This window comes from Haliaeetus albicilla, chromosome 11, assembly GCF_947461875.1.
Source record: "Haliaeetus albicilla chromosome 11, bHalAlb1.1, whole genome shotgun sequence".
Classification (NCBI taxonomy): Eukaryota; Metazoa; Chordata; class Aves; order Accipitriformes; family Accipitridae; genus Haliaeetus; species Haliaeetus albicilla.
Window position 1 is genome coordinate 29,152 of NC_091493.1, and position 22,601 is coordinate 51,752.

The 22,601-nt window shown below is 61.3% G+C and overlaps 1 protein-coding gene across 1 annotated transcript; it reads left to right on the forward strand.

Moving 5' to 3' along the window:
* The first annotated feature begins 84 nt into the window (after positions 1 to 84).
* Positions 85 to 20,925, forward strand: LOC138687925 (maestro heat-like repeat-containing protein family member 2B). The gene is made up of 33 exons (XM_069797624.1): positions 85 to 211; positions 726 to 865; positions 2,113 to 2,235; positions 3,977 to 4,142; positions 4,530 to 4,628; positions 5,206 to 5,357; positions 5,686 to 5,829; positions 6,348 to 6,440; positions 6,935 to 7,229; positions 7,688 to 7,761; positions 8,086 to 8,205; positions 9,189 to 9,296; positions 9,490 to 10,077; positions 10,349 to 10,490; positions 11,179 to 11,231; positions 11,671 to 11,778; positions 12,027 to 12,146; positions 12,347 to 12,469; positions 13,302 to 13,463; positions 13,691 to 13,813; positions 14,134 to 14,201; positions 14,544 to 14,679; positions 14,785 to 14,880; positions 15,338 to 15,442; positions 15,668 to 15,791; positions 16,723 to 16,829; positions 17,270 to 17,422; positions 18,531 to 18,676; positions 18,923 to 19,085; positions 19,380 to 19,555; positions 20,186 to 20,323; positions 20,522 to 20,633; positions 20,808 to 20,925. The coding sequence occupies exons 1-33, from the start codon at positions 85 to 87 to the stop codon at positions 20,856 to 20,858; spliced, it is 4,635 nt and encodes a 1,544-aa protein (XP_069653725.1). The 3' UTR covers positions 20,859 to 20,925.
* The last annotated feature ends 1,676 nt before the right edge of the window (positions 20,926 to 22,601 follow it).

The window sequence follows — 22,601 nt, forward strand, 5'->3', positions numbered from 1 at the left end:
TTTGTGGGCCTGGGGGGGTCCCCAGGGTGCTGCTGCGTCCCCAGCACATGTCCCCATGTCACCGGAGCCCTCTGTGAGGTCACAATGGTTGGGCTCTACATCTTCCTCCTGGGGCTGGTGCTGCCCCAGTTTCTCATGGCTTTTGCCTGGAGGAGCAGTGTGTCGATCCGTGGGATCCTGCTGCCCATGCGGAGGATGAGAGCGCTCATAGGTGAGGGGCTGGTGGCAGGCTGGGGTCTGATACGTGCTGGAGGCAGTGTCTGTCCCAGCCGGGTGCTGGGGGCTGCGTCCCATCACCTCTCATCCTGCTGCCAGGCACGTCCCAGAGGGTCCTGGCTCCATCCTCTCCCTGAGGCAGCTGGGGACCGCTCAGAGGTGACTTGGGCTGGCCGGCTCTTGTCAGGGCTGCCCAGCCCCAGCCCTGCCAGCCTCTCCTTGCGGAGCCCATGTCCATCCCCTGGCCAGCTCAGGGCCCCTGTGCTGGACTCGCTCCAGCGCATTGCTGCCGTTCTGTCACTGAGGAGCCCAGGATGGGCCCAGTCCCCCAAGGTGGTCTTCCCACTGCCGCGGTGAGGGGAAGACTCCCTCCCCTCATCCCACTGACTTCCCTCTTGCCAGTACAGCCCAGCACAGGCTGATAGTGCTGGGGCAGTCTGGGAAGATCCTCACCCCTCCCTGGTGCGAAGCCCTGCAGCCAGCAAAGCCATTTCTTTCTTTTCTTGCAGCTCTCTGCCCATGCGTGCGTTCCCAGTCCAGACCTGCGCGTTCTGAGGACAGAGGCGGGGTGACGGGGACTGTCCCTGCGGCCATCACTACCTTTGTGGCCGTCGGGACTTCTCTGCTAAAGCGACTGCAAGACCATGAGGTGAGGTGGGGGTTGAGGGCTCCCCTCCGTGCCCCTGGCTTCCCCGGGTGCCGTGGCAGAGGGGCGTCTCACCTGACAGCACCTCTGCCCTCCTGCAGGCACTTTGTCCCCAGGCGCCGATCCTGCTGCTCAAGCTGGACTAATGCCATTGCTCCCCACTCCTTTCCCCGGGAGCTCCCAGTGCTGGGGCTCCTGCCCGTGCGAGGAGCAACACTGGGCCCCAAGGCGCAGGGTGCTCACGGCTTCCCCTCCTCGGGGCATGGTCTCGTTCCCATGCCTTCCCCTTTGTCACGGTCCATTTGGATCTCTCAAATGTACAGGACAACATACGCTGTGATTTCAACTTTATTTCATGAGCTCAGTAAGAAATACAATAAAAAAACATGACAGGGGCTCAGTTCCCTTCTCCCAGACTCGTCTATCACGTGAATTCACTCCTTCACCAGTCAAGTCATAAGGTTTCGTAACTTATAATCTGTAACTCTTAATATCGTGCACCTATGAGCAAAAAAAAGAATTTTTTTGCTATGAACCTATGAGCCAACTGAGAGAGCGCTCACCCTTCCTCCTCCATCACGGTGTGGGCGTCCCCTGTGTCGCACCGGGAAGCATGAAAGCCTCAGCAGTTCAGCTGCTGTTGGATCTGCTTCGAAAGCTTTTTGAGTAAGCTGATGTTTTATACCCTCCAGCTTGGAGGCTGGGTCTATACCATTTCCTTACGTTAGCGGATTCTGAGGAAACTGCCGGACAAAAGGTAGTGGCTGCCGGAGACAGCCATCCGCAGCTGGTAATGGCTGCATCATGGCCCTTTAGCTCTCTCTGGCCACCCGTCCTGCCTACGCGGTGCTCTCGCTTTGACCTAATGGCGCTGCTCCCAGCATACACCAGGCCTTAGCAGGAGCTGGGTTAGCCAAAATCTAGGCAGGAGTTGAGTGAACAGTCACACCCTTCCTTGGCCGGCACTTTCCCCCTGAGCTCCGCCATCCCCCGTTTTCAGGAGTGACCGCCCAGGCTCCCATGTGGCCTTTTGCCCCGGTGGAGTCGATCTCCCTGTCTGACTCTCTGCTAGTGTCAGAGGCGCCGCGGAAGATCCTGCTGTTCCCCGTGGCTGTCCTGACCGATGCCTGCAACTCATCCCTCGTGCCTGTGTCACGCAGATGACTTGGGGGGCAGCAGGTCTCTGTCGTGGCTCCCTGGGAACAAGGGCAAAGCAAGTCCCATCACTCCCCTTTGTGGTCCGTCCCCAGGGTGACCGAGTGGAGACGTACCGGGAGCTGGAGAGCGTCTTGTGGGGAGACGACGGCTGTTTGACGAGTGGCGTTGTGAACCGCCTGATAGCAGAGGCGTTGAGTGACATGCGAGCAGCCCAGGTGAGCTTGTTCTCTTTCAAGGCCACCCAAGCAGCCTGCCTCTGCCCCTGGTTTTGGGGGAAATACAGAGTGGCGCGGAGATGTTCCTCGGTTGTTCAGACCCAGCAGAGGTCCTAAGGGAGAGGCTCTGGGGACTCGTCATGACAGGGAATTTGGAGAGGGGAGTGTTGTGTTAAAGGGTAAAGACTTCTGGCAGAAAATAAACCCCCTTGCGTTCCAGCTTGTCTTTAGATGTCAGAGGGGCTGGGGGCGGCTAGGCTTAGATTCTGGGTGACGCCCAATTCAGCACTGTAAGTCCGGTCGCGTTCAATATGTTGAACTATCACGATTACGGACGCACAAATAGCGCGCTGTACTTTCAGTTTAGTCGCGTTCAATGAACTATCACGGCTAGATTTTAATGAATAGTACAGTTTATTAAAGCAACAGGAGTACAGGTTCTTTTGGATTGATGATGATAAATACACTGTCTGCAAGGCACGTGCAAATAATAATACAGTCGACTACAAGCGCATGAAATTATGGAAGAAAAAGAGCTCTAAAGAATTCTAAGTTTCCCGGGAAAGCACTCGGTACAGCCGAGTGTTCGAATCTCACCCAAGAGGTGTCCCTCTGGGGGGAAGAGAGGTTCAGCCTGTCGACTGACCCCAGAAGGCAGTGATGTCCTCCCAACTTGTCCACGACGGTATCTTCCCTAATAGTCCCCCTCTCTTTGGGCCTTTTTATACTATTTTCCTATTTAGGTGGAGCTTGAGCGACTCAAGTCATGCATGCCTTTTCTTTGATTGGTATTAAGTTCTCTCGCTTTGCTTTTAAAAGGACATGCTAGAAAAAAATTCAGAGCGCAGGCTCAGTGAGGGGTGGTTGCACTTTGGAGGCGGGTAGCTTTTGGGATGGAGGTGTGTTTTGGTATTATAATGAGCAAAGTTCACCCAGAGGACGTGATTTTGCGTGTCAGTACCCCAGGACAGGGCACTTAGGAGATAAATCAGAAGTAGGGCGGTAGATCGACAGAACCCCCGTGATTTTACCTCCTTGCTTCCGTGGATTCAATGCAGGGACCTACCGTTCCTATCGTTCCAGTTCCCTATCCCTGCGATAATATCACAGAGACTGGCCGTGGCGTCTCCGCTCCACTCCACCCTCCGTGTTACTTCTCTTAGGGTCAGCACACCAAACTCCCTTGGCGTTGCTAACATCTAAGGTTGCAGGTTACGTTGCACAGAGAATTATTAGGGAACCAATTCCTTGCGTGTCCACTGCATTCCACCCTGGAGGTTTTGCCTTCCCTCAAGGGGGTGCGGGGAACATACTGATAAGTCACTTCTAGCAGTCACTCCACAGGGAGGCAGGGAACTGTGCAGAGAAGCGGACTCGGGGCTGTTTCTAACTGAGCGACAGCTGGGTTCAAGCTCAACACTGTTTGTCCTGCTTTGAGGAAGAGCTGTGGCAACCCACCAGCCCCACGGAGAGGTCCCAGGGGGGTCTTGAGTCTGCGGCAGTTTGATCCTGGCATCTGCATGGAGAGGGAGAGGGGGCAGCAGCACAGGGCTGTTCTGGGGCAAAGCCTCCCTCATCTCGCCAGGGAACTGCTCGCCTATCCCAGGGTACAAGAGGCAGCAGGCGCTCGGCCCCGAGCACAGCTGTCCCGAGGGGTCTTGCAGAGGAGATGGGGTCATTCAGCCTGCCCTAGTGCCTCAGCCTTTTTCTCCGGAGTGTTTAACCTGTGACGCTTTTGCAGGGTGTGACAGGTGACGTGAAGATGGCCGCTAGTGACGTCCTGGTAGCTCTGGCCCGCTCCCACTTCCACTTTGTCATGTCCGAGCTCCAGAGCCACCTGAAGGCCATGAGGAAGGTCCCTGATGAGATTGTGCTCCTCACCTTGGGCAAAATGGCCCGCAGATATGGTATGGCACCCTGGGCCTTGGGTAGAGGTCTGTGATAACAAGGAGAAGGGATCCTCCCCCTCCCTAAACGCCCTGTGTTGAACTGGGGGGCTACGGAGTTGCCGTGCCTCCTTGCTCCGTGCCAGGGCCAGTTGGCAGCTCTGCCTTATCAGCCCGATGCCAGTTCCCAAAGGGTGGGAACCTGTTGGAGACAAACCCGCGGGGTCTTGGCCCCCCACCGTCCTCCCCATTTCCCCAAAGGGCTTCCCCCCTGGGGAAGGCAGCCCGTCCCACGCCCTCCGGCACGTCCTGCGTGGCCCAGCAGCCCCAGCCCTGGCAGGGATGGACCCCAGTCTCCCGTGTCTCTCACCGACCCTCTCGGTCCCTCTGTCCCTGCCTCCTCTGCAGCCCTGCGGTGCATCCCCTTTGTGGGAATGACGCTGCTCGCCCTGCGCGCCGTGCTGACCCAGGTGGGGAGCGGCGAGGTCCTGCATGCCGTCTGCAGTGGTGAGTGTCGGCTCCTTGGCTGGGGTCCTAGGGGCAGGGGCGGCCTTCGATGCCTCCATGTGATCTCAGAGGGAACGTGGTGGGTGTGAGCCCGGGGCAATCCCAAACTGCAGCGAGTGTATAGGAGGAGCGGGGGAAGGCCAGGAGGTGTCTGTGGGCGGGACGCGGCAGCGCTGCACGGAGAAACTCCTGGGTCCCTTCCCATGGTTTCTGTTCCCCCGCTTCCCTCTGGGATTAAACTCCCTGCTCTGAAAGGGCGAGTATGAGGGAAGGGAAGGGAAGGGAAGGGAAAAGGGAGGGGAAGGGAGAAGGGAAGGGAAGGATGTGCAGTTGGAAATGCTGGAGGGGAAGGGGCCGTTGAGGAGGAGAAGGTGCGATGGGTGTGAGGAGGAGAGAAACGGTGGGGTGTTTGAATCCAGGCACCTCAAGAGCACAGATTGCCCTCGGATCCAGATCTAGTGCTGGGCTGAGCCCTGCCGAGCCTGGGACCGTCCTTAAAGCAGGCTTGGGCGTGAACGCAAGGTACCGTCCCTGCTGCAGACTCTCACATGCTCCCTTTTCCTTTGTCCTGGTGCAGTCCTGGAGCAATGGTCGAAAGGAGTCAGTACATACCTCTGCAGCTGGGAGCAATGCCCCTTCCCTCGCAAGGGGGTAGCACAGTTCTGTGAAGCCATTTACCCGGTCTTCCGCTATGTGGTGGCAAATTGGCTGGACTGCAAGGAGGAAGAGGTGAGAAGTGCTGCTTTCCACGCCTGGGGCTGCAGCAGGGATGTCCGTGGCGCTGGGTCCGTCTGTGCCCAGTGGGGCGCGAGCAGAGGGCCGAGGGGAGGGGGGCTTCCCGACGGGAAGCAGCCGAGCCTTGGGGCCTTTCTGCAGGGAGGGCTGGGGTAGCAGGGTGGGGAAGTGCTCTCTCTCCTCTGGAGCGAGCCCTTCTTCTGCAGGGCGGAAGGGAAAGGGAAACCCCTCCCAGTGGGAAGGGCAGACCGGTGTCCAGGGGATGCTGAGCACTAGGCAGACCTTCAGCCCTCCAAGCGGAGCCTCTCCCTTCCCTCTTCAGGACAAGCAGGCTGTCCTCGGGGCAGTGGCTGCCATGCTGGAGGTCCTTCTGCATGAGGAGCAGTACCGAGAGCATACCTGGGAGCAGCTCCTCTGGCTCCTGCAGCAATACCAGGAGGTCCGAGACAACTCCCGGCTCACCAAGGTGAGATGTTGCGCAGGGCCTGGCGTGGCTGCTGGGGTGGGTCTGCGCGAGTGCTAAGAGGCACTGGGGAGCTGTGGGGTGCCAGGAGGAGCTGGGAAGCCCTTAGAGAAGGAACAGGAAGAGCAGAGGAGGCCTGAGGTTTCCTGGGCTCTTTGGGCAGAAAAGGAGAAACCCGGGGCAGGGCGGGAGGGAGGCAAGAGTCCCTGGGGCTCATCTGCTCGGGAAGGGAGGCATTGCCAGCTCCCTGGGGCTCTGTGTGCAGGAAGAGCTTTGCCCGAATGCCCAGGGCCATGCCCAGTCCCATGCGGCGACTGGCGAGGTCTGATGAGTGGGAAACCGAGTTGTCAAGCCCGGGCTCGGTTCCGAGGAAAGAGACCCTCTTGATGCTGCTCTGCTCATCGGGCTTTTCCCCGGGAGCTGATGTTAGGGGCTCCCCTTATCCCAGATGTGCTGGGTTTCTCCCTTCCCAAGTGCCTTTAGGTGGCTTTAGCCTCCTCTTCCCCCCCGTTCTCTTGTAGAGCCTCAGCTATGTCCTGGAGATACTGGAGGGAGTTCAGACCCCAATGCCGCAGGGCACGGCTCTTGCCATCAGCACCGCTGTGCGCCGCCAGGTAAGGGGAGCCCTGCGCCCTGCCGCAAGCCTGGGGCCTGCACCCGTGATTGCCACGGAGGGGAAAGACCTGCCGGCTGGCAGGGCAGAGCAGGGCGTTCCTCCACTGGGACCTTCCTGCAGGCCTGGAGTATGCCAGGACTTCGATCCGGGTGCCATGTTAAGGCTGCAGGAGGCCTGATCCTGGCTGTTTGGAACGGGCCTGAGGGGCAGCCCGGTTCCCACAGCCACTTCCCTCTCGGCCAAGTCGCAGGAGGACTCTGGAGCGCCAGCACCCTGAGGGCAGCCTTTCAGCGCTGCTCAGCCTCAGCTCCTGGGCAGCCTGGGCTGCCGCAAACCTCTGTGTGTGCCCGGGGCCACCGTGGGGTGGGCTGGGTTTCGGCTGTGGGTCCCATGCCCAGAGTGCCCAGGGAGAGGAGAACGGAGAGCACCATTAATTTTCAGTCCCTCTCAGCACTGATGCCACTTTCTCTAAAATGGATCTTGTTCCCACAGCTCCCTGATGTGACCGAGGAGCCTGGCCCGGCCCAGAAGGCAGTGCTGTCCCGCTGCATCATGCTGCAGGGTAAGGAGAGGAGACTGGGCGATGGCCCGCCGTGCCGTGGCAGCTCTCGCCCTGTCCTTGGCTGTTGGGGACAGCTGCCTGCTGACGCAGAATGCGATTTCTTCCCCGCAGCACGAATGCGCCCCGAGGAGACAGGCATGTTTCTGCACTCCCAGCTGAGCGGTGGGAGTGAGGCCGGTTGCGTGGCAGCCCTGGGCCTGCTGGGAGTGCTGGCCCGCGCTGACGGTCAGTGCCACAGACCAGGGACGCAAGGCAGGGGTTGGGGCTGCTGGGCTGACAGCAGGAACGGGCCGAAAGTGGTGCACCGGCACCCAAAAGGAGCTGCGAAGAGCGGGTCCCCCAGCCGAGCTGACGCCCCGCAGCAGGGCTCTCCCCCGGCAGTTAGAAATGCCGGCACACCAGGGACGACGCTCCAAGCTCTGTAGCACGGGCAGGCTGGTGGGCGGGCAGGTGGGCTGCTTTGCACAGGAGCTGCTCGTACCCGTGCTGTTTCTCTTGTTCTCTCTGTTGCCATGGCCTTCGGTCCCCGTAAAATAGCCTCTGGAAGTGGGGTTGCTCCGGCTACGCCGCTGCTTCCCGTGAAGCCAGTCAGGCCCCGCTCTTCTGTCCCATTGGAAGCTTCAGGGGATCCCTTCTGCCACTGGGGCTCTGCCTCAATGCACACCTCTCCGTATCTCTTCCAGCACCTGCGGCGAGAGAGAAGCTGCCCCAGCTGGTGGAGGCCATGCGCTCCTTGTGCAGTGACCCCAGTGCCCAGGTGAACTGGTTTGGGAAGGGAGGGTGCCGCCAGGGGAGGCAGAGAAACCCTTTCCCTTGGGACAGAGCCAGGGGGCCTGGGGAAGTGCAGGCGCGTTGCCCAGGTGGTGGCTGATGGCTCATCCCTGGGGAGAGCTGGCAGGGCAGAGCGGGGAGGTCTCTGCGCTCTGTGGGGCAAATGCCCGTCCAGCCCGGTGCTGAAGCCCAGCCCTGACGCCAGGAGCGAAAGCTTCTGCCGTGGCCTTGCCACCTCTCTGCGAGCCACAAAGGCGCAAACCCTTTGGGTTTTGAACAGGAGGGCCATAACCACACTCTCCCCTGGCAGGTGCGGAGGGCAGTTCTGGAGTTCAGCAGGGAGCTGCTCAGCTCCGGATCCCAGAGCTGCTGGCCATGGGATGTGGTGGGGCACATCTTCAGCGAGTTCAGCCGGACCTCGGGCAGACTGGTAAGGGCAGAGCAGGACACCCAGGGCTGGTTTTTTTGGCCAGTGCCTGGACCGTGCTGAGAGCTCCATGCTGCAGAGCCATCGGCACTGGCACTGCCATCAGAGCCGCTTCCGAATGGCCGTTCCTCGTGGGCGTCTGTGCCGATGTTGGTGGAGATGTCAGTGGATGGTGTGGGTTTACACCTCGGCATGCCACCCGGCACTGTGGTGCCGAGCTGTGCCCACAGGCGCCTTCGGCAAAGCCGCCTTGCAAAGGGAGGGTCTTGTAGGGGCAGGACATCTTCCATCCTTAAATGCTGATGGACGGTGAGCAAAAGACAGCCAGTGCAGACAGGTGGGCCTGGCTAGAGGAGCTTTCTGTGGTGTTCTCGTGCTCTGGCCCTCCAAAGCACACCCTGCCCATCCAGTAACAGTCTGGGGGCCCACATCCCTTCTGGCAAGGGGACGGGCCGTTTGGCAGTCCCTGTGGTGAGCATTTCCCAGCATTCAGCTGGGTGCCCAGGAGGTGAAAGCTGGGGATGGCCGAGCCTCCCGCTGACTCGCCGAGGACGTTCCCTCTGGCCGCACCTTCCCTCTAGCTGGGAGATCCATGTGCGTCGCTCTGAGGCTCGGGGAGGCTCTGCTTTGGGAGCAGGGCAAAGGAAAGGGCTTCTGGGTGCTCCTCCACATCCGTCGGGCTGGGTGTGCTGCCTCCAGGGCTGGCACTGAGCACAGCCTTGCTGAAGGGCACGTTCCTCACCTCTGCTTTGGTGGCACGACAGCAGCATTTGGGCCCCAGGGGACCGAGTAGACAAGCAGCGGCACTGTCTGCTCCCAGGCTTCCCAGTCCTTCCCAGGGTCTGGGACCCGGTCCTCGAGCTGGGTCCGTCTGGCCATCGGGAGGGAGGCAGGCACAGGAGCAAGAGGAGCACTGGTGAGGCGTGCCTGAGCCTCATCAGTTGGGAGCTGAAGGTAACTGGGGGTTTGCCAACTCTGTCTTACAGGTGGCAGGAGGCCTTTTTGCCTGGGAAAACCCAGAGGATGGAGCAATTCGAGCCCTGTGCCTGGACATCGTGGGCTCACTGGACGTCACTCTGAGAGGGATGACCAAAGTAAGTTGCCCTCTGTCCTGCTGCTGTGGCCACTTCTTGCCTTCAGGACATTTTTCCGTGTGCTCCCCCATGCCCTGAACCTGTCCCCTCCTGCGCTGAAGCGCACCAGGCTCAGGGAAATGCAGACCGTCCTTTTCGTCCTCGCGCTGAGCGGAAATGCCAGTGTGGCGAATTGCCCGGTTCTTCTCTGCAGCTCCTGTGGCCGAGGCTGCTGCAGTACGTGGTGCCAGCCCAGTACAGCGGCATGCTGATCCCGCTCTCCCGCTGTCTCCGAGCCCTGGTTGAGAGACGGGAGAGAGCGGGGTGCGAGGAGGAGGAGGAGGAGGAGGAGCCGGATGCCATGGACTCCCAGGAGCAAGGTAGGAGCCCCAGCGAGTGCTGCTGCTGGGTTTGGCCAGGGGTCAGGCCAGCCCGCGTCTCCCTGCGCCCCACCAGCCCTGAGCAGGAGCCCAGGAAAAGCAAAGGGCAGAGACAGGCTCTGCTGCTGGGCACGAGGGGCTCTGCCCTGCGTGGCCCCTTGCCCGGCGCAGAGGCCTGGCTCTCCTGCTCGCAGCGCTCTCCTGGTGAGCCGGGGCTCGCTCCTGGCCATGCTGGAGCTGCCTTCATCTCCTGCTGGGCAGCCCTGGGGAGCCCCCCAGCCGGCGCTATTGCAGCGCAGCTGCTCTCAGCCCTCAGCCCTGTGTGGGGCTATGGGAGGCGTGAGGCTCGTCGGCTCACCCAGCCTTTCTGCCTCCCCACAGCCCGGCTGCCGGCTCCCCAGGCCCTGCTGGCTCGACTGCTGGTGAGTAGCGGGGCCCTGGGGAAAGAGCTTTTCTGGCCAGGGGTGGTGGGAGATCCCGGGGCAGAGATGCTGTTGAGGCCAGCGCCGGGAGCCCCCAAGGAGGAGGCAGCATGCCCGAGCCCATCAGGGATCCCACTCCGTTCTCAGGGCTGGCAGCGCCCTGGGTGAAGCCATCGGCTGCCTGCTGCCAGCCAAGCGGCACCGAGCTCCCTCCTGGGAGAAGCTGTGGCTCTGGCAGCAGGAGCGACCCTTCTCCCCTGCCCTCCTCTAGGTGGTGGCGGCAGCTCCTTACCCGAGCCGCGAACGCGCAGTCGCTGCCTTGCAGCTGCTGCAGGCCCTCCACGGCAGGATCCACAGAGGCTTGGGGGCGGCGTGGGCGACCGAGATCCCCCTCCTGCTGCAGTACCTGGAAGGTAAAGTGCAGGTGGGGAGGGAGAGGCTGGAGGGGAGGGAGGGGGGCAGGAAAACACAGCTGCCCGGCGCGACGGAGGGCAATTGTCCCCAGTTCCCCAGCACTTGCTCTGCTGCCTTTCCCCTTCCAGGGAGCCGGTGCTGAGGCTGGGGGCAGCTGTCCCCTGGCATCAGTTCGGCCCAGGGGATGGACGGGGCCGTTGATGTCCCCTCGGAGGGCACGTCTTGGCATCACCCAAGGATAGTGTCTGGGAGAGGGACGGGACTGGTGCTCCTGGAGGGGGTGCAGCCCTCGGCTTTGGAGGACCAAGTCCCCAGGCCAGGCGAGGTTTGCAGCAGCTGTCCTCGGCAGTAGCCTGGGAGAAGGGCTGGAAATGGGCAAAAGGCAATGGGTGGTTCGGGAGAAAATGTGTGTTGGGACTGGGTGGTTGGAGTTGTTGTGGGAGCTGCAGTCGCTCAGTGGGGATCTGCTGCGGCCAGTGCGTCCTTCCCCAGATTGAGTCAATGCCTCTGACGACCGCCCCTGGGATCCCTCCTGTGTCTTTGGCCTCGCGAGGGCTTTCGCGTAGGCCCTCTCTAGCCTGGTGGCCTGGGACTTTTGGGAGGTCGGACCGCAGAGGAGAGCGCCGGACTCGTCTTTGGTGTGAGCTTAAACAGCTGCGAGAGCTTTTGCTTCCTCTTGCTTCCTAGGCAGAACTGAGAGCTCCCTGGCCTCTGCAGAGTGGGAGCGCCGTGTGCTTAAGGTACAGCATCCTTGCGGGGGGTGTCACAAATCGAGGGGGGAGAAGAGGGAGCAAAGTTGTGGGAGGAAGCTCGGGGCTGCCTGTGTAGGCACCAGGAGGTGGGGGCACCTCCTGAGCACCCTGCGCCTCCCCCGGCAGTAGGTGCCTGCCCGCTCAAGAGGAGCTGCTGCCTGCACACGTGCCACGGCTGGTGGCTAATGCCCTCTAACGCTGTGGCACGCGCCTTAGCGCTGCCTCCTCCTCTAAGTCCGGCCTGCCGGGGGGTCTCACATGAGGCGTTAGGCGAAGAGGGAAGCTGGTGAAAAGAGGGTTGGGTGGGGTGAGGGAAGAGACTGCCGTTCCCGGCAGCTCTCCCCCGCAGCATCCCGGGACACGTGAGCGTGGAAAGGGCCCTGGCCAAGGTCAGGGGAACGCTGGCTTCCTTTCCCGTTCACACCAGTTTCTGCGAGCGTCGCTGGAGCCCGTGGAGGACAAGGCCTGGACCGTAGGCCTGAGCCAGGAGCTGAGCCAGCGGCTGGGCAGCTCTGCTGCCGGCTCCTGGGAGAAGGTGTGTGTCCTGCCCGGCACTGGGGCTGGAGCTGGCGCTGGTGCTCTGCCCACGCAGGCAGATTTCACTGCTTTCCTTCCCCTCGTCCCCAAAAGGCGTTTCCCCTGGGCTGCCCCAGCGGCTGGCCACAGCCTGGCATCGTGGCCGGCTCTGCCTGCTCCCGGAGGTGGTGGGGTCCATCTGGGGCCAGCCCTCTCCTGACGGGTCGGGCCATGACTGCATCTCGGGCTCGGCTTCTTCTCTTTCAGCTTTTCCTGTACAAGGCTCTTGGGACGGTGCTGGCAGCTTGTCAGGACCTCAGACACGTCCAAGGGCAGGTGCTGAGGTTCCTCCAGGAGACAAACCCTGTGGAGCTGTCTGAGGCCAAGGTGAGGTGATGCTCCTGTCCTGAGCATCCCCTGGATTTTCCTGGGGGAGAGGGAGGGCTGCTCCTGGGCCAGCTCCAGACCTCCTTCCTTTCCCCGTTGCTGCTGTTTCCTGCTTGCTGCAACGTCCTGCCTGGCCACTGTCGCTGGCCACGGCTGAATGCCTGGACTGGAACCGACTCCCCGTTTCTCCGTGGTTGCAGGGAATGATTTCTGTTGTGTCCCACGCTGCCGAGAGCCACTTCCACCTGGTCTTGGACACGGTGACTATGTTCTCTGCCGCTGTCACCAGAGACTGGTCCTGCCAGGGTTCCACGGGCTGGAAGGTAAAGGAACGAGGGGCTTGCTGGTTGGCTTTCCTTTTTTGGCCTTCTTTCCACTTCTACACCTGCAGCAGCCACCCTGTGGCAGCTGCCTTTAGATTAACCTTCTCGGAAGAGCTACCCGAGACCTGTGTTTCAGAGGGGACATCCTGGCCTTGGGGCCCCTGAGGTGTCTTTGGAGAGGATGGGGTTTGGCACCTGGTGGATCAGAGCCACCCAGCTGGGGCAGCTGCAGCAGTTGCTTGCTTGCTTGCTTGCTCGCAGCCGCATTGCCCTGACTTAACTTCAGCAGGAGCTGGTGACAAGGGGGTGGGCACAGTGTGACACTCTGCCCCTTCCTCAAAGCTGAGGGCTGGGAGCAGGAGCCTGGTGAGGTCTCGTTGGCTCTGCTCCCCACCTGGGGGCTGTGGGGAAGCCTTTCTGGGCAGGGCAGGGCCCTGCAGAGAGAGCAGTGCAGCCTGGCCTGGGGAGGTGAGCAGACCGGGCTCATCTGCGCCACTGACCCGCACGGGCTGCACGGCTCTGAGCAGGACCGTGACAGGCTATGTCGGGTACCTGTCCGCAGAAAGGTTCCAGACAGCTCCTCGACCTCTCGAGTCAGTGGTATAACAGCCAGCAGCGTGTGCGATGCTGGCTGCACCTCCTCCCTCTCCGAGAGAGAGAACTCAAGCTGCGGGGTGGGAACAACTCCCAGCCCCAGCACTCGCAGCTTGGGGAGCTGCTGGGAGGTGCTGGGGGAAACAAAGAGCCGGCGAGGGTGCGGGGCAGGGCCTGCCGCAGGAGCCCGCCGCAGGAGTCCCGGGGCTGATGTCTCAGGGCATCTCTGTCGACACAGGTACAGTGGCGGCAGAAGATGAAGAGAACCCGGACCATTCGTGCTGCTCTCATGCGCACCTACAGCGGCATTGCACTGCATGCCCCCAAGGAGCAGCTGCTCACCTATGTGGATAAAGAAATCATGGGCAACATCCTGAGGCTCTCCAGAGATAAAGAGAGGGTAGGAGCACAGGGCGCGTAGGGTGGGGATGCCTGGGTGCCCCAGCTCCGGCCCCTCGGGGCTGGGGTGTACCGAGATGGGCGGTCTCTTCCTAAAGACCTCCCAAGGAGGGGTTTGTCCTCAACGTCCAGATGCAAGCCCTCCGTGGGTTCCCCCTGCCCATGCTCCTCTTCCACCTCTCGGCCCTTCAAAGAGTTCAAGGGGTGCTTTGCTCTCTTTGGCCTCAGGACTTGCAGCTCAAGCTCGCCCTGGTGCAGAGCATCGCCGAGGTCAGTTGTGCCATCCAGGCTGTGGGCGACTGCGGCAGCTTTGAGCTCTCCTTAAAGCAGGAGGCGATGTGCACCCTGCTGGTGAGTGTCCGTAGCTGGAGCCGTCACACGGGGGAGTTTTGGGCTGCGCCATCAGCCTGGTTTCCCCAGAGGCACGATGGCCTCTCGGCTTCACGTGAGCTCCTGGAGCTGTGTCCGCAGCTGGTGGGGCCCTTGGGTGCTGGTACTGGCTGGCTGTGGCTGAGGAGCAGGGTCCCTCCTGCAGTGCCTTTGGGGTTCCGTGGGGGAGATGGGGCAGCGCCTGCCCAGGCCTGGCAGCAGAGCCTGTCCCCGGGGCGGCGGGAGGGCTGTCCCGTGTCCCTGCCCGCTGCCAACTCTGCACTTGTCTCTGGGACTTGCAGGACTGGATAAAGAGGGAGCCCTGGGACTCCCTGGTGTATGGAGTGTTTCAGGCCCTGGAGGAGTTGAGGTGAGGTCTGTTCCCCAGGCTCTGGGCACTCCCAGTGTGCCCCAGCCCAGCTCGAGCATGGGGCCAGGAGCTGCTGGGGCTGTGGAGCGGGAGGGTGTTCCCCATTCCAGGTGTCTCCCAGAAGAAGGGAGCCCCAGGGGTTCCTTAACCTGGGGAGGGGGGGTTGCCTGCTGCCTGGGAGGAGGTAGGAATTGCTGGAGCTGAAGGCAGTGCTCGCTGGCATGGGCTGGGGGGGTTGGATTTGGGGCCCTCGATTAGGAGGGACTCAGTTGTGGTTTAAACCACCCTGGAGAGGGCTAGTAAATCCCCTTTCTGTTTTGTCTCCCTTTTTCCTCTGGCCAGCAAGCTGAGGCCGCCTCTGAGCGGGAAGGAAAATCGCAACCTGCTGGCAGTGTGCTGCCGGAGTGTTTTGTCCCATCCTTCCGAGGAGCAGATGAAAAAGGGAAGGAAGAGTGTGAGGGCAGCTGTGAACATGGAGGTACCCACCGGCCAGTGCCTGCCCACCTCTGGGTCAGGATCCCACCTCAGCACGCCCTGGCAGCCCCCATGATGCATAGCCTCAGCTCTCCTTTGCTGCTTTTAGCTTCTGCACAGGAGAGGCATGGAAGAGCTGGGCCACCTCATAGAAACCCTTCTGGAGGCTGAGGCGACCTCTGCCTGCTTTTGCAAAGTGTTCCACGTGAGTAGCCACGGGGCAACAGGGAAAGGGTTGCCAGGGCAGAGAATCGAGACCTTAGTGGGTGATAGGAGGTGGATACCTTTCCTCCAGACAAATGGGGCTTTGGCTCCTTGCTCTGGGGCTGTGCATCTGGCCGGGGCTGGGGGTCAGGAGCGCCCGGCCACTGCAGCCTCAGGACAGGCAGCGAAGTGGGCCCTGGTGGAGGGAAAGCCAAGAGCCAGCCCTGAGCTGGGCGAGAGCAGCCCTGGGGGGAAGGCCGGAGCAGGGAGACGCCAGCAGGGAAGCAAGACCTGACGCAGGGCAGAGGCGGCTGCAGAGCGCGAGGCGGTGGAGGCTGCAGGGCCGGTGCTTGGTGGGGCGGGGGATGCGCCAGGAAGGGGCCAGAGAAGAAGGGAGAGGGAGAGGGATCTCGGGGAGAGAAAGATTCCTGTTGCGAGAGAGATGTCCCCTGCCCCAGGTCCTGAAGGGCTGGCTCACCTCAGCCAAAGAATGGGAGCGGGAGAGAGCCCTGCGGCTTTGCACCCACGTGCTGGGCGCTTGCAAGGAGCGATGTGAGCTCACGGTGAGTAGGGACCCTCCGCGTGCCCTGGTGCCCCATTCCCACCATTCGTGGCCCTGGAAAGGAGCCCTGCCCGGCTGGGTGCTGGCTTTCGGGGCCCCTGGGATTATGGGGCAGCCCTTCTGCCTGCCCTTCTGCCTGGTCGCTGCCCAGGGAGCAGTCTGGGCAGTAGAGGCGAGCGGGCGCTGGGGCTGCCTGCAACCTTTTTCCTGCTGCTGTCCCCTGCAGAGAGGATGTCCCTACAAGCAGTTCGGCTCCCTGGTGGGACTGCTGGGGTCTCTGACCAGCGACTGCCTGGACACGTGCCGCCAGAGGGCATGGGTCTGCCTTGGCTACCTTCTCCAAATGCAAGGTGAGGAGAGCAGGCGCTTCCCAGCCTTGCTCAGCCCGGTCCTCCCTCCCTCCCTTCCTGGCCTGGCGCCACCGGGGTCCCGTGGAGGGAAGGGGGAGGCAACGTGCTCGGCTGGTTTTGTGCCCCCACCCTGTTAGCCCTCTGCCCCCCTGCCCATCTCAGGAAGGATCCCTGAGAGAGTGTTGCTGAGTCCCACCTCCCCGGGGCGTGCGTGAGGTTGGGTGGTCAGGGCCATCCCTCACTGCTGTCTGAGAGCAGGACTTCGTCACCAATGCTGGGGACTGTCCCCCTCCACGTCTGTCCCTCTCCACGGTCCAGGAGAGACAGAGGGTGGTCAGACAACTCGCTCGGATGAGGTCCCCGACGTTTCAGAGGGTGCCTTCCCCCTCGCTCCCTGCCTTCAGCCTGGAGAGACAGGCAGCTACCCAGGCAGTCTCCAAAGTCATCCCTGGCAGGGAAGAAATCTCCTGTGGAGCACAAGAGAGGAAACCAATTTGCTGCCCAGAGCAAACTGGGCAGGGAGGAGGGATCTGAGCTGCAGGCCCAGAGCGTGCTGCAAAGGGTTGTGTTTGCACCCTTTCCTCTTCAGGCAGCAGGGTCTGCCTGTGCTGAGGAAGTCACAGGGAGGTTTCCTGCCTCCCAGAGACGATGGTGGCCTGTGTGGGAATAGGGGACGCAGCTGCTAGGAGCAGAGGCTGCTGAAACCCTGAAGCCCCAGCAAAAGGTTTAAGGAGGAAGAGGGCTCTTTCCAGCCCGGGATTTGTCAGCCATTTATCGGGCTCAGGAAATCCCGCTGCCCCAAGTTCAGGAGGGCCCTGGCTTTCCCTGTGGCCTTCCCTGCCACCACGGGGGTTCTCCGTTATTGGTATCTGGGGCCAGAGGTTGGCTTTCTGTAGACGTGACTCCTCTTCTCTCCTGCTGTTTGTTCCAGCCAAGAGCATGAAGGTGCCGCAGGCAGATGAGATCTGGTGCCTTTGTGAGGAGCTGAACAGCCTGGACACCGAGGCTTTTGAGGAGACCTGTACCCAAATAACAAAGGTAACTGGCCCCGAAACAGTGGGGTGGGGGCCCAGCTCCTGGGCTCCTGCGCGTCTCCCTGCTCCCCTCCAGAGTCTCTGTCTCCAGAGCGGGCTGTCCAGGACAGCTGTTGTTAGCAAGTAGCAGGAGGCTCTGAGGCAAGACCGTCCTTTAGGCACGCTGGAGCAGACACCGTGATGTGTGCGTTTGCACACACATGTGTGTGCGTGAGTGCTCTTGTCAGAATACCAATTTGGTATATAAGCAAACAACAAGGGGGTAGACGCTTCCAAATCGGTTAGCTGCACCAGATGTAAACAGCACTGTAGGCACAGCAGGAGGGTCAAGAGACTGGCCCCTCCATGACTGCTGAACTAACAGTCCCGTCAAGTTGCCTTTCCTTTCCGAATCGCTGGGGCAGAGCTGTGATGCGGGCTCTCCTGTTCCTGACTTCTCTCCAGGCTGTTTGCAGGTGCATCCCTGCAGCACAGGCTGTGGACTTTCTGACTGCCATCCTGGACAGCTTGCTGCATGTCATGCCCCCACGTGCAAGAGCAGTGAGAAAGTGGGTGTTCATCTTCCTGGTGGAATGCAGAAAGGAGATAGTCCAGGAGGTAAAGGAGAGCTTTTTTTCCATTAGACTTGTCTTTTCTCCTGTTGGCTGTTGCACTACACCCTGTGCAGTTGGCATGGGCTCAAGAAATGCCGCCTGTGTGCCGGGCCAAGGGGCTACCGATGGTCCGAGTCGTGCATTAGCACCCGCTGCTGGCGCCTGCTCCAGCTGGTGACAAGGCTATGGGCACTTCTTGTCCAAAGTCTGCCATTGGTCCGGGTCCTTCCCATGAGTGAGGCACTGGGAGGCACCAGCCTTGCCATTCCTCCCCTTCCTCTGGGGTCACTGTCAGTCCTCCCTGCCCTGGGACCCACCTCACCCTTCTCTTTCTTCACTGGTCCCCAGTTCCATCTACTCTGAGCTTTGCTGGGCATGCTAGGTTTTCCACAGGTTGCATAGTTGTTCATTGCTCTCATTGCTTTCCCCGACTGTGGTGTTACCCAGCCTGTGAGGTGCCCTTCCTTTAGCCACTAGTTGCTGCCCATCTGTAGCCTGGGAGCCTCTGGCCTCGTGCTGTGCCTGCCCTTTCAAGGCTCCTGTTCTCCTCCGCTCACGCTCTGCTGCGCTCCGCTTGGGCTCTAGGGCCACCAGTGGCTCAAGCAGTGCAGACTAACTCAGTCTCAGGAGGGCAGAGGCAAGGAAAAGCGTCCCTGGAGAACGGGGTTCCTCTGGAAGGAGACACGTGCGCTTGCAGAGGCCCTGCAAGGCATCTGCGGGGTCTCAAAGAGCGTGTTTGGTCGTGGTCTTGCATCGCTACGGACACATGGGGAGAGTTAGCCAAGCGTTGAGCGTGAAATGGGTCCGTGTCCTCTGTGTGCACACAGGGCACGCAGCTGCTCATAGGGTTGGGCCCGGGCACATGCAGCGACCGAGGCTGTGCATGTGAGCGTGTGCATGCGCGTGCGTGTGTGCATGCAGGTGCACGATTGCCAAGAGCACACTGGGCTCCAGGTGTGAGCCAGGGTCAGGCAGGGTGGAAGGCGTGAGGTTTCGAGCTGGATCTGGACTCTGTGTCGAGGCAGCAGGCATCGCTCATGTGCCGAATGACTGTGTCTGGGCCCCACAGGAGGGGGTAAAGGAGCCCTTCTTTCTCCTCTTCTTCCATTCAGGTGCCAAAAATCCTGAACACCCTTTACAGCTACATGCAGCAGAGCACCCACAGGCCCTTCCTGCTCCGTGCAGTGTTTCTCCTCACCCGCTTTCACCAGGAGCCTGTAATCAGCAGTCTCCTCCAGAAGAGTCTGCTCATGGACAGGTACGGGCACTACCCACCTCCCCACTGTAGTCAAACAGGGACCCTGCAGCTTCCTTGCCCTGGGGGGGTCCGGTTGAGAAGCAGGTCTTTTTTTTCTGCCCAAGCAGTCTGGAGTGTTGCAAGACTGCGTGCTTGTGTCTCTGCTGTGAGTGGGGCATTGTAAGCCCCATTGCAGGTGAGGAGGTTTGAGGGCACCGCAGGACCGCAAGGATACGGGCTCAGGGGTGAACGTCTCTTCCCTTGCAGTGACACGGTGGAGCTGTGGAGGAGCCTGGGGAGAAGCATCCTTGGGATTCAGATCCTGAGGTGCTTAGTGGAGAAATTAAACAGAGCAGGAAACGACCGCCTGGGGACGGACTCCTCCACTCGTGAGCAGCACAGCTGTCAGACTGCTCTGGAGACTCTGACGGTACGTTCAACGGCAGACACATTTCTGCAGCTTGGCATCTGCTTGCTAACTCACACTTGGGCGCAAGGGAGTCGGGTGCCCTTTGCGGGTGCCCGTGGAGATTCGCAGGGCGCTGTGCTGGCCCGGCCTCAAGGAGTGTGGGGAGCCAGGGCAGTTTGGTACTCCTGAGCCACAAGGCTGTCGCAGAAGTGACAAGTGCGGACAGTGACCCCCCACCCCGGGCAGGCGGGGGAACCAGGCTGGAGGGAAAAGGCCTTCCCTGAACAGGTGGTTCTTGGTCATGTTTCTCTGCAGATCACCCGTGCCATCTCCGAGGTGGTGCTTGCCCTGAGGAGCACGGAGGAGCTCAGGCAACTGCTTCCCCACCTCCTTCCCAGCCTGCTCAGGTGGGCCAGTGAAATGCTGGGTGGGGAGAGGCAGCTTTTGCTCATGACCAGCTGGAAACAACTGCATGTGGAGAAGCCGTGCAGGTAAAGAGCCGAAGGGGCAGATGGAGGGGCTGGCTTCAGTTCCCCGTGCCAAGGCATGTGCCTTTGTGGGGCTGAGGGAGGGCTTGGCCTGCCCCACTTCCTAGATGTGGAAAGCGGTCGTCGTGGTTGGTTTTACTTCTGTTCCTTCATGGAGAAACTCCAGCTCCCAGGCAGGAAGCTCTTACGCAGCTCATACTGCGGACGGCCGTCCTCTTGCCTCCTGCATCCCCTTGTGTGCACAATAGCATTGCACTCCCTCAACGGACCCCCGCTGGAGCAGTGACTCTTGCGGGCACTGGTGTCATTCTTGGCCAAAGGCTGGTGGGAAGAGGTATGAGGTGTTGGCCTTGGTTGACACCTAGCGTGGAGTCAGTCTAGAGGCGTGGCTTTTCTTCTGCTTCGGTGGGTCTGGGGCATGAAGAAAATGCCAGTGTCGTTAGCTGCAGTCTGGAAGGCTGTGAAGCGTCATCCCAGGGCTATTTAGCTCTGCTGCAGATCAGTCTTCCCCTAACCTGCTGCGATTTGAGAGTTCTTGGGGTTTCTGGCGGTGGTGCTGTTTGGACTTGTTTTGTTTGATTGGGTTTGTTTATTTTGCGCTTTGCTTCTTTTGCGCTTTGCTTCTTTTGCCAGGATTTTCCTTTCAGCTGTCGAGTTGATGCTGGGCAAATGCATGGCGCAGAAATGGACGCGGCTGCTCGTGAATCGGGGAGTGTGGGCTCGCCTGGAAGACCCCGTGGCTCACCCTGAGGGGGTGCGTCTCCTGACCAGGTAAGAGCCCCAGGGATGCATCTGGCCAACTCCTGCAGGGCTGTGCCCAGGGAAATGGCCGCTGGGACCCTCCCGGCGTGCCCGGGAAGCCGTCAGGAGCTGAAGAATAGTGTCTGCATCGGCGCAAGTGAATTTTGGAGGCCCGGCCTGTGGCCTTCCTGCGTAACTGTGTGTCCCTCGCTTGTGACCCCTGCGCAGCGTCCTGCTCAACGCTGGGCTCGTCTCCCGCTCTCTGGTGAAGAACCTCTTGCCGTGGCTGAATTCCTGCTCAGTTAAACTGCGGATGACAGCTACAGCTTTCTTTGCTGAGGTAAGGCAGGAGATGGGGAAGGAAGGGGTCAGAGGACTTTTACTGAGATACTGCTGCTTGGGATGTCTTTTTTTGTGGGAAGATCCCTGGCGAACGGGTCCCTGGAGCGGGGTGGCCAGGGGAGCACCTGGCCGGGACCAGGTCCCCACGGCGCTGCCTGTGGTGTTGTTCCAGATCTCTCGGGACCGCAGGACGACAGGGACCTCCGAGCGAGGCAGGCACTAGAGGAATCCCTCCGCAATACCTGGCCCCAGCCAGCACCACGGAGTTAATTAAAGCTCATCAAAAGACACCGAAAGGGGAGTGTATCTGTTCTTTCCCTGATAGCACCCCGGCGGTTGGTGAGACAACGTGTGGGTGACACCGAGGCTGGGGGCTGCCAGCTGTGGGGCCCCTCTCAGGTCTTCCCGGGCTGGGGACAATGGAGTCATGCCGGGACAGACCCCAGAGCAGGGGTCTCCCCGTGGGGTCCTGGGGCCTTGCCGTGCCCTCCCACTGCCCATGGGGATCCCCTCGCCACCCCTCCCACCGCGGCACGACCACCTCCAGCACCAGCCCGCGCTGGTGCAGGGAACAGCCCGGGAGAGCCCCGACCGTATCGCCACAGCAGGCTTCGCCCTCCCGGTGTCCCATCACGCTGGGACCCCCCACGGCACTGCCCAGTGACGCGCTGGGGGGAGTAGGGGGCACTGGGGGGAACCGAGGGGGTCACAGGAGGTTACAGGTGTGTGGGCAGGGGGCGGAAGGGGGGCACCGGGGGACGAGTGGGGAACGGCGGGGGGACATCAAGGGTCAGCAGTGGCACAGGGGCCGAGCAGAGGGACGGAGAGTAGCATCTGGCTGGCCCGTCGGACCCCTGCCCGTTAACCCAGGCCCCACTGGTGCTGTTCCTCACCCCCAGCGAGCCTCTGCACATCTGCAGGGGGCAGGGGCAGCTCCACACAGGGAGGCCACCAGCAGAGACGTGGTTTTGTCCCTTGGGCTGCTGTGCACGCTGGCCCGGCTGCGAGCCCACGTGAGCCTCAGCCCCCTGTCCCGCGGGTCCCACCACACGCGTGACCCAAACGGAACGCTCTGCAAAGTTCGCTCAAACGAAGCACGTGCTTCCGCCTTGCCCAGTCCTTCCTAAGGGTGTTCCTTGGTAAAGGTGAGGATGTAAGCGGGAATGGAGCCCCTTTCTGGGTTGAACAGCAGGCTGAGGGGGGCTCCTGCTGTGGCGGGGGCACCGGCAAGGGCCAAGCTGGCCAGTCTTCCTTCGTCCCGGTCTTCAGAGGTGGCAACCTCCTGCGTGCTCTGGGCTGGCACAGCCTTGCCCGTGAGCCAGAGGAAGTTTCCCTCTCGAGTCCGGAGTCCTGCCCCATACACGGCACCCGGGGGCAAAGGAACCAAGAGGTTCCCCTCCTTCGCAGCGTCCCCAGCGTCATCTGTAGCAGCGCGCCTATCCTTCGTAGTGCCCAGAGCCTCATGTTTCGGGCCGAAATCCTCGGTTTAGGGTCCAAACCCGCCTTTGATGACCCCCAGCCTTTCCTCAGGGCCCACAGCCCCATTCTGAGGCTCTCAGCCCTACAGGTGGAGTCCGTTGCCTGGCAACCTCCACCCAGCAGTCCCTGGGGAGTCAGTGGACCCAGGACAGCCAATCGCATTTGAGGAGGCGGGGGCAAGGCATGTGATGGATAGGTAACCCACCAGTCAAGGTTCGAGGCCTGCAGGAAAGGTGGCAAGAGGGGAAAAAGCTGGGCACCCTGCCTGTGTGTGGGGGGGTGTTGGTTGGAGGCGGGGCATGCCAGCTCCACCAATCACAGCTGGCAAGAGCAAAGCACAGATGACTGATGAGCCGCCTGACCCATCACTGGATGGGAGGAGCAATCTCATGCAGCCAATCGGAGGAAACATCGCCTCAGGGGAGGGCGGGCAGCACACCGCAGCAGGCGGCCAATCACAGAGAGCATCCCCTCAGGTGCACCTGGG